The following is a 10,334-nucleotide window of genomic DNA, read 5'->3' as shown; positions in this document are numbered from 1 at the left end:
GTTTTCCGAAACCTGGCACCTAAGCATCTAACATGGAAAGGCCGACTCCCTAAAATCAGTGCAAGAAAAATGATAACAAGTTAGATCTGGAGGGACCTCGAGGATCATCTACCGCCTGGATTTAAAGTTAAGGAAGCCGCGGGCAGCAAACAAGGTCTCACAGTTGCTGGTGGCAGAGTAGAGACCACAGACCAAATTGCCTGAGTCTAAACTCAATGTTCTTTCCCCTTAGACCGCCACCTGCACACACAGGCACACACGCACACCTTTTTGGAGGCACTGCACAGCAAGCACGGAAGTACGCCACTGAGTCCTGTGTCGCTAAAGTATTTGACTGTCCCTCCGCTGGGGGAAAGGGCATGCAGAAAACAAGACTCCGTGTGCTGTCGCTGGGCCGCCCCCTGCCTCTGTGACCCGCGCCCGCAGAGAAAGTCTCAAGAGCCGCCCCAGGCGTTCTCCCACGTTCTCCCTTTCTCTGCTCCAGTTGTTTCCAGAGCGTGAGCGCGCAGGATGACACCTGGCTGGCTGAGAGCTGCCGGGGAGGCGCTGGCGGGTGCCGAGAGCGCATTGGCCCTGACGCGGGGCGCGGCACTGCTGGGAAGCCCCCGGGCCTTTGGCTAAGCGCGCCGGGGGACGGCCCAGGGGGACGACGCGCATCCACCACCTGGTCCGCGCTGTCCCGGCCTCCGGCAGCTCAGGGCGGGCTCGGCTGGGGACCCTAATGGCTGGGTGCTGGCCCTGGGAGAAGGGGGCGCGGAGGGCGGAGGGTTGCGCCTCGGCCCCGGCTCGGCCCCAACGCCCTCTCCCTGGCGGGCAGGTTTAGAAACAGGGCGGCCTCGCCCGGCCGTTCCCCATATATAGTCATATCCACCGTCAACTGGGAGGCCGGCGGCCGGCAGCGAATGGGCGAGCGGCCCCCGCGGGAGGAGCAGGGAGGGGGCACGGGGCGGAGGGAGGAGAGGAGGAAGGGGGGCAGGAGAAAAAAGCTTTTCCAAAAAAGTATTGGCTGTCTTGAGGAATGCGGTCGCCCCCTTGGGAAAGTACATATCTGGGAGCAGCAGGCGGCTCCGCGCTCGCACTCCCGCTCCTCCGCCCGACCGCGCGCTCGCCCCGCCGCTCCTGCCGCAGCCCCAGGGCCCCTCGCCGCCGCCACCATGGACGCCATCAAGAAGAAGATGCAGATGCTGAAGCTCGACAAGGAGAACGCCTTGGATCGAGCTGAGCAGGCGGAGGCCGACAAGAAGGCGGCGGAAGACAGGAGCAAGCAGGTCTGCGCCTCCCCGGCCCTGCGCCCGCGCCCAGAGCGCCGGGACTCGAGCCTGGCACCCCCGGCTGGATCCCCACCCCGAGGACTCGGGGAGCCACCACCCTACCCTCACCACCACCCAGGGCGGCCAGGGCGCTCGTCTGGAAAGAAGGAAGGGAAACGCAAGAGCCAGGCTTAGTCTAACTTTGTAGTCTGGTCTGAGGACGCTTATTTCCCTTCTCTGGTTCCCATGGCCCGCGAAGTCAAGTCCTAGAGGCGCTTTATTCTCAGGACTGGGAATCAGTTTGGGGGAGGGAGGAGGACACCCGGTTCCTGGGGACGTTTGAAGGAAGGGCGAGGGATGGAGAAAGGGGGTCGAGTAACTCAAGTGTTAGAAGTTCTTTGACTTTTGATTGGGGAGAAAGGAACCTTAAACTTGGGGAGGAGAGGAGAGTCCTGGAGTTGTTACCTAAGAACAAAGATGGGACGGAATGGAGGCTACAGCCCGAAAGCCAGGCCAGCAGTGGCGTTCTTCTGTGTCCCCAAGTAGTGGACTTGAGCCCGCTGAGACCTCGGCAGGAGTCTCGTCCCAGGGCAGGTGGGTGTGCGGGGTGAGCCGCGGAGCGGTTCCAGCTCGGGTAAAGAGGAAGTTACCTTGGGTCCTTTGCACTCCAACTCGGCGGCGCCCCGAGCCCGAGGGGCCCCAGCCAACCCGACGCCCGTGTGTTGTGTGTGTCTAACACCCGGTCCGTGCCGGCCGGCCGCGCCCGCCCGCCGCTGCCCCCAGCTCGAGGAGGACATCGCGGCCAAGGAGAAGTTGCTGCGGGTGTCGGAGGACGAGCGGGACCGGGTGCTGGAGGAGCTGCACAAGGCGGAGGACAGCCTCCTGGCCGCCGAAGAGGCCGCCGCCAAGGTACCCGGGGCGCGCGGCACGGCGTGGCGCACGAATGGCTAACTCTTTCTCTTTCTCTCTCTCCCTCCCTGTCTTTCCCTCTGTCTCTCCCGCTGTCCCTGTCCTTCTGGTTCTGTGCACCCACACCCCTCCCTTTCGGGATCACGCTGCCTGCTGCACCCCCCTCCCTGTACCCCCTGGCCAACTCCCAGCTGGAAGATGAGCTGGTGTCACTGCAAAAGAAACTCAAGGGCACCGAAGATGAACTGGACAAATACTCCGAGGCTCTCAAAGATGCCCAGGAGAAGCTGGAGCTGGCAGAGAAAAAGGCCACCGACGTAAGTGCACGCTCACACTGCTTCCCTCACCTCTTGCCTGCGTGGCCACTCTGGGGTCACCACAGGGCTGGAGAGCAATGGAGGAAGGTTACCTTTTCCTGCTGGACACCTGCACACAGCCCTGGCATGGCCCAGAGCATTGGATGCCGCCTCTGACTGCTACTGCACACATTCATTTATATTTCATCCACTCCTCTCTTCTTCTCCTTTCCTTTACCTCCCTGGGGGTGGAGGTGGGTGGATGAGAGGCTGGGAGAATAGAGCAGCTGAAATTGGACTCTGGAGGTGAACTTCACCTCCCTGGTGGCAGAAAACCCTTGAGGTGTCATCACCAAGGTTTGTGTAGAGAATGCCAGGTTTTCTTCACTTTCTTTCCTTTTGCCATCTCCAGTGGGTGGGAAGTTCTGGGTTTGGTGGTGGGTCTAGTCAGGGTTCAGAGAACCTGGCCTCTAAATGAACGAAATGACACAGCGGCACTTTTACTTAGAAGGCTGCACTTCATGGTGGGGCAGAGAGACACTTTGAGGCTTCCTTTCTCACTAGCGTAAGCCTTAATCCACCCCTTAAGATCTGCCTGGGAAGATGATACTTGCTTGGGTCTGCAGTCTGAAGGCACTAGATCCAGAAGGTAAGCTGTGAGTTATATATAGCTCAGTGCTTTATATGGTATACTGAGCTAGCTGCCCCCTGCCCCTCCTGCTGGCCCCGCCCCCACCTGTCAGCCTTCTGACAACCACCACATAGTTGCAGGGGTGATGCACACAGCTAAGGCTCTCCTAAGCTCTTTGCCCACTGCCCTTTGGAAGCGTTTTAATTGAGGGCTTGCCTCTTCTGCCTCGGAAAGTCAAGCCAAAGGACCAACTTCTTTTCACACCATTGGATTCCATTCTAAAAGCTAATTAAGCCTAGAGGCCCAATTAGAAAAGAATTCCTTGAGAAGTTGGTAACAATTCCAAGAATGTGTGAGCACCAGGGAAAGCTATGCCAGCAGTTGAAACACCAAGAGCAATAGCAGACTTTTTTATATGAAAGTAACATGCAAATAACTGAAGGGCCTCGGGTCTTGAAATTAGTAAAGTCTTGTGTAGCATGAAAGGCTTGAGATGTATATCCAGGTGTGCTTTGTAAATGAGAACTCCAGAGAGGACATTTAGAATCTGATAAAAAGAAATTTTCAGTGAAAATCAAGGTTCCTGGAAAGGGGATTTGAGGGAAGCACTGATTTCGCTAAAACATTTAAATTCTAAACTACCTGGCTTTGGAAAAAGAGCCAAAAACCATATATAACTCTGAGCCTACTTTGTATAATGCAGGTCAGATGCCTGCTCTATATATGGCTAAATGGAAGATGCCTGCCTCCTGCAAATTCTCCAGCAGGACGTTTATTTAGCTCTTTCAAAAGAGCTGCTAATAGATCAAGGAAAGATATTCCTTATAAGGAAAAGAATGCAGAGAATTTGAAAATAGCCCAGTGAGACTGAAGGCAAGAGGAAGAAAAAGGTTACTACAATTCTTAAGGAAAAAAAATAGGATAATAATTATTGTAACTGTGTAGTGCTAACATGTCTTTATTGAAAAGTCTTGTTGAAGGGAGCACTGGAATGGGGTGGGGCAGAAATGGGAAAGAAGTTATTTAAAGTCAGCTGGTGTGGGAAGCAGCAGGGGAGGGAGCTTCTTGAATCTTGTTTTGGTTATTTTTCCCACTGGGAAACTGCCCCTAAATCTGGCATATATGGCTTTTTTGGTAGTGTATTGATCACATTCCCTCTTAGGTCACTTTAGGTTGTCTGGAGTTTGGAGCCCGTAGGAATATTGAAGAAGTTAGTGAAGAAATGCTACACAGTCATTTGTTGATTAACGAAGGGGGATAAGGTCTGAGACATGTGTCATTAGGTGATTTCTTCATTGTGCAAACACCATAGAGTGTACGGTACTTACACAAACCTAGAGGGTATAGCCTACTAAATACCTAGGCTACAAACTTGTACAGTATGTTACCGTACTGAATACTGTCAACAATTGTAACACAAATCACCAGGCGACAGGAATTTTTTAGTTCTATTATAATCTTATGAGGCTACTCTCATATATGCAGCCCCTCATTGACCAAAACATCATTATGCAGTGCGTGACGATATTGAGAGTGGTAGTTTTTTATTTACTAAAAAATAGTCAAAACTTGAGGAGGAAGAGACAGATGTCACTAGAAAAAGGGAGAGGGTGAGGGAGAAGTCAGCTTCCTGAGGTGGAATCACATTACCTTTGGGATTAGGACATTTCACTGTCATTATTCACCAGTGTAAAACACTTTTACGTTTTTCTACTATTATTACTAAAGACATTTTTCTACTACTTTACCGATGTACTTTACAAATCCTATTCTGGAAGTGGGCTCTTCCTAGCTTAGAAGATTGTCATTCAGGAGTAGTATCCCTGATGGTCTTGTTTCGAATTTTGTGTTGTCTTTCCACCTAAGTCAAAAGTGAGGCTGAAGGGGATTGAAGACTCCATTTTTTTCTGGTCCCCAATCTCTTCCCCAGTAACTGTGATATATCTGATATTTATAGCATGTGAGTCTTTATCCCTTTGTAGGTCTTTATGTCTTAACTTAGTGATTCTCAACCTTCTCTAAACATAATCACTTAGGGAGTTTTTAAACCCAAAGTTAGGATGCACCCAAGGCCAGTTAAATCAGAATCCCTGGGGATGCAACCCAGGCGGTAGCATTTAAAAAATACCCAAGTGATTCCAACCTACAGACAAGGATGAGAAAACTCTCCTAAACTCTTGTATAATGACATCGGCATGAAAATGAACTCACCTGAAACTGACTTTCCCAGGACATTAAGTCACTAGTTGGCTGCTTAGGGCACTTGCCAGTGTCCAGCAGTTTCCTGGCTGCTCCTGGAGGCTCACAGACACCCGGTTCCCCCATTCTCAATGTTGGAGGCCCACAGTCTCTGCACTTAGGGGACCGGCTGTAACCTCCCCGCCTGACCAGATGAACCGCGGGGAAACAAAGTGAGAAGCTCCCACCTACAGGATGCAAGGACCCAAGCTGGCATTTGTGAGGGTCTCAGCAGAGGCTGTGAGGAGCTCCACAGAAAATGAGTCAGGAAAGCAAAAGTTCCTTGTCAGGGCTTGGAGGAGGAGAGGGTTGTCAAGCATGTTTTCTTTATTATTCCCACACATAGGGAGCTGGCTTTAAGAGCTTTCTGTGACAAACCTGAGGAGAAAAAGCCCTGAGACTTAGAAGGCATTTAAGAATACAGCCCAAGGGGGAAATCGGTGGAGACTGTATCTGCGGTGGTTTGCTCCACCTGTAGCCAGAGGCTGTCTCATGGGGTTCTGTGGCTCTCCTTGGGGTGCCTTTTAAAGGCACCCCAGTCCAGCCCAGGACTGACTGGATTCCAGGAGATCTCAGAGGCTGGTCTGACACCAAAGAAGGCTCTAAAGAGGAAAGACCATTTGGATGACTGTTTTCATGGAAAGTGAGCCCTAGGGAGGTTGGCCTGAGATCACACAGCTGATTATGGGCCTCAGCCTGACTCTTAAAACAGTGCTTGTGTATTTCTTAATCGTAGCTATCATTTGAGTTTTTAACTGTGTACAAGGTATTGTGCTAAGCGCTTTATAGTCCTTCATAATTCTCATGGCAGCCCCATGGGGAAAGCACTATTATTATTCCCACTTTTACAGATGACGCCCAGAGAAGACAAGTTATTTGTCCGAAGTCACGCAGCAGGAAACTAGGAGCCAGATTCAACGTAGGAAAACTGCATTTAGAACAGGAGGTCTAACCACTGTGCTCTACATGTGGGTGGTTTTCACTTCGTGAAGTTTTGGGGAATGGGGGTAGTGCTGGGGTTATAATCTTGCGGTTGGGATCAGGCCCTTTAGGGCATATTCCGACCCCATACCCGCCGCTCAGCTTCTCTGGCTCCTGGGCATGGGAATCTGGACTCGGGAGCGGAGCGCTCCCGCGGCCAGCAGGAGTCGCTATTGCCCTTAGCAGGCAGCTCCGTTACCCCGGGTCACCACGGCGCCGGGGAGGGGCCTTAGAAGTGGAAGCCAGAGCCCTCGTGCAGTGGCCTCCCGGAGCGCCCAGCTCACCAGGTACCCCTGCAGCGCGCTGGGCGCGCCTTTCTCCCCGCCGCCGCGAGCATGCGCAGTGCCCCCGGCCGGTCCCGGGTCCGCGGCGCGCGCCCCGCCCAGCCGTGCCCGCCCCCGGCGCTCGCGCGCCCGCCTGCGGTTTGTCTGCGCAGCCCTGGAGGCCGCGACTTCCGGACTGCTCCTGGCCGCAGGGGGCGCCGCCGTCGCACAGAGAGGCCTGGGCGGGGCGGACCGGCGCTGGGCAGCCAGGACAGCCGCGGCAGCCGGGTCCGCAGGGCAGCAGCCGGCCTCTCCCACTGCAGCCCTCCCGCCCGCCTACCGTCCGGCGCGATGGCGGGGAGTAGCTCGCTGGAGGCGGTACGGAGGAAGATCCGGAGCCTGCAGGAGCAGGCGGACGCCGCAGAGGAGCGCGCGGGCACCCTGCAGCGCGAGCTGGACCACGAGAGGAAGCTGAGGGAGACCGTAAGGGACCCACCCATCACCCCGCAGCCTCCAGAGGCGCATCCTCCCCGGGCAGCCCCGCGGCGCCCCGCAGGGCCCTCCTGCATGCCCCCCCTGCAGGCCCCGGTCCCTCGTCCCCACGCCTCCGGGGCGCACCTGGCGCACCTGGGCCAGCTGGCGGCGGGCTCTGCGGAGGGGCCCGGCCTGTTCTCAGCCTTTGCTTTCCATCTCTCTGATCCAAAGTAAACGCTCCCAGGGGAAACAGGGGTGGTGTTGAGAAGGTTCTGGAAGGAGCATTTTCCCAGGAAGGGTCTGTTTCTGGGGTGGTGGCTTTCGGTCGTGTTTTTGCGTCCCCGGGAGGTGCCCTTTGCGCTGCTGGCTTGCTTTACTCTGAGAGTGGAGCGGAAGGAGGTCCTTCCTCTTGGAGATCCGTACCTTTGAGAAGGGGCGACGCGAGGTCAAGTGGGAGAGGCACTGTGGACTTGGGGCCCGGGGATGCTACACTCCGCCGTTCCCGTCGACCCTGTGGTTTCCCGGAGGCCTGTGTCTCCGAGGCGGTAGAGAGACATTGACAGCTTGACAGCGCCGCGTTATGCTGGGAGAGCTAACATATAGTGCAAAACCCTTCACCCTTCCCTTTTTTCAGCAGTCCTCCTCCCCTTTTCTCTCATACAGATAGATAATCCTTTGTTACCAAGTCTTGGAAAAAGTTGGCGAAATGTCAACAGTTATTGGGTGTATTCTCTTGCGGGCTTCCCCTCCCCCTTGTTAAATGTAATACCTGGCTTCCTTCCTTTCTTCTAAGGCAAATGTATCCAGCAAACAGGAACAGGATTTCAGAGGTAGTCTAGTGTTTGTTACTTGTCGATTTTGTGTGTGTGTGTTTTTAATCAAGATACTGAAACAAACACCTTGGGAATTTTATGACAAGCGGTAGTATGATGTCCTGCTGTGCTTAATATACGGGGCTGTTCTGAGTTGAGTAAATCGTTCTGGTTAAGTGTTTGTAAATGGCTGTATGGCTGGCCACAGAAACTTCAAGACCTGAAATGGACCTCTTCAGAGGAAAGCTCAACTAGAGAAAGTTTCAGATAAAATACAAGCAGGAATAAGGAAATCAATGGGCAAAAGATAATTCTCAGTATTTGCTTTATAGGACGAGTCAGCGAAAGTCCTGTGGATATCCCTGAGCTTGACTGGGTGGTAAACTAATTCCGACTCCCTAACTGGCTAGTAGCTGTCCTTGAACCATTAGAACTGTATAGAATATGATGGAAAAGAACAACAACTTTGGACCCAGACTGTCAGAACTTGAATCCTGGCTCCACTACTTACTAGCAGTGGGCAAGTTACTTAACCTCTGTGTTTCAGTTCCCTCTGTGTAAAGTGTGGCTAGTAACAGCATCTATCTGTCGGTTAAAGGAGTTACTATGTAAAGACAGTACACTGGTGCTTGGCGCAAAAGGGTAAGTGCTGTGTGCCCGCTGTCATTAAAACTGCACAGCCCTGGCAGCCCAGTGCTCCTTCACCTTCAGTTCCCCACCCAGCAAGGGGTCTTAAAGATGGCTCGCTCATTTCATGACATCGTAAAACACTTCATTTACTGCTTTTAATCAACATTTGTTGGGGCGGGGGGCTTGAATGAAGAGGAAGTGGGCAGGCTGGTAGGCATGTTTGATGGGTTGAAGTGGTGTCAGTGGTAGAAGTCTGAGGTCTCCTCACCCTGCTAAGAAAGAGTATGTGTGACCCTATGCGGGAGAGCCTTGTATTGCCTCCTGGCCTGGTGATTGATGTTAGACACAAAAGATAAATTTTATGAAGGGCACATTATTACTTTTATTCTTACCTTCTCTTTTGCGCATCGTTTTTATAACAGAACTCTTCCTGTGCCAGTTGGCTAAAGACAATACTTTCATTCTTTTCATGGCTTTATATCAAAAATGGTTTAAGTAGTTTCAATTTTTTAAGTAATCTTTGCAAACAATCTACCTGGGTGATTGATTGAACACAGAACCTTTTAAGACAGCAACTTGAGGACTGGATCAGACCATTGAAGAGAGACTTTCAGGCTGCAAGTTGTTCTTAACTTCTGAAATTGGAACTTAAATGTAGCTAACTTAGGTATTTAGATGTAGCTTGGGCTGTGAGTTAAGCTAGCAGTAACAGTTTCTTTTGGCAGCAAAGATAAAGGTTTAGTGACAAAACCATGAGCCACTGCAAAAAATATTTGACCAGAGAGTTGGCCTAAATTCAAATACTCAGACTGTAGTTAATAGGCCCTATTAAACCAGCCCTTACCTCGGAAAAAGCAGCCATCCCTTACTTCTTCCTAGTCTGTGTTTGCAAGGTGTGTGGATCCTTCAAAATGTTGGAATGAGGCTACCTTTGCTTGACATGATTAATTCCAGATCTTGTGACCCACTAAGGTTTTGTTTGCTTTTTTCATTATTTAAAAAAAAAAGGCAAGAAGAATCTTCCTTTCTGAGTAGTATCCCCCAAACAAGGAGACAGGGAGTTGTGGCCAGAAGGTTCTTAATTAGTAACATGATTAAATCATGGGAAATAACCAATTTACAAAAATTCCCAGCACTTTCCCTCTTTACACTTGGTAAATATTTCTGGGATAGGAAAACCGAGGGTGCATTTTGTGCTTGCATTGGCACTCCCAGAGTGGCTGTAACTGGAATGTATACTCTTGATTTCTGCTTTCATATGTAGGCAAGGCAGAGGCACTACAATGCCTTGTTCATGTCTGTTCTCCCTCATTATACAAATATGCCTCATAAATTATGGGCTTTGGCACACACAGAGGAGGTTGTGTTTATCTGTTATCCATGGGAGTGCCCCTTAATGTCATCAGTGTTTTTTTTTTTTGCCCCTTTCCTTACCATATAAGGGCAGAAGTTTAGCTTGGCTGTGGTCACTTGGTCTTACACAGCAAGTTGGGTGAAACCTTCTTCATATAACGACAGTTTGCATGAAATAAAAAGACCTGACCTTTGATCATCCCAAGTTCCACTCCGGTTCAGTCAGGACTTTGGAAACATATTCCAGAGGATTGATTTCTAGAATATAATATTCTCCCACCAGTATTTTTTCTTAATAACCTTAACTGGAATACTTTTTTAAAAAGTAAAAGTCACTGCCATTTTTAATTTTCTGTTGTTGTATTGGCTAAAACATCTGGATTTCATGAAAATCTAGGCCTCATAAAAGTTTTTTTTTTTTTTGCAAATCTGATTTGGGATAATATTATACTATGGTGGGGTGGGCATGCCCTTGATTTCTATATAGTACCATGTTG

At 51.2% G+C, this 10,334-nt stretch overlaps 1 protein-coding gene across 30 annotated transcripts in view; it reads left to right on the top strand.

Moving 5' to 3' along the window:
- The first annotated feature begins 969 nt into the window (after positions 1-969).
- TPM1 (tropomyosin 1) overlaps positions 970-10,334 on the top strand; it is a 29,613-nt gene continuing 20,248 nt past the window's right edge. For 4 of the 30 annotated variants that reach the window (XM_055278260.2, XM_055278250.2, XM_055278253.2 and 1 more), the window contains exons 1-2: positions 979-1,268; positions 2,351-2,476. In XM_055278260.2, the coding sequence (XP_055134235.1) occupies positions 1,155-1,268; positions 2,351-2,476 (240 nt within the window). In that variant the 5' untranslated portion in view covers positions 979-1,154. Of the gene's footprint in view, positions 1,269-2,033; positions 2,160-2,350; positions 2,477-6,694; positions 7,052-10,334 lie in introns of those variants that run through there. The other 26 variants (XM_055278251.2, XM_055278255.2, XM_055278261.2 and 23 more) reach the window with 20 other exon arrangements.

Source organism: Symphalangus syndactylus, chromosome 5, assembly GCF_028878055.3.
Source record: "Symphalangus syndactylus isolate Jambi chromosome 5, NHGRI_mSymSyn1-v2.1_pri, whole genome shotgun sequence".
Classification (NCBI taxonomy): Eukaryota; Metazoa; Chordata; class Mammalia; order Primates; family Hylobatidae; genus Symphalangus; species Symphalangus syndactylus.
This window is presented reverse-complemented; position numbering and strand designations above follow the sequence as displayed.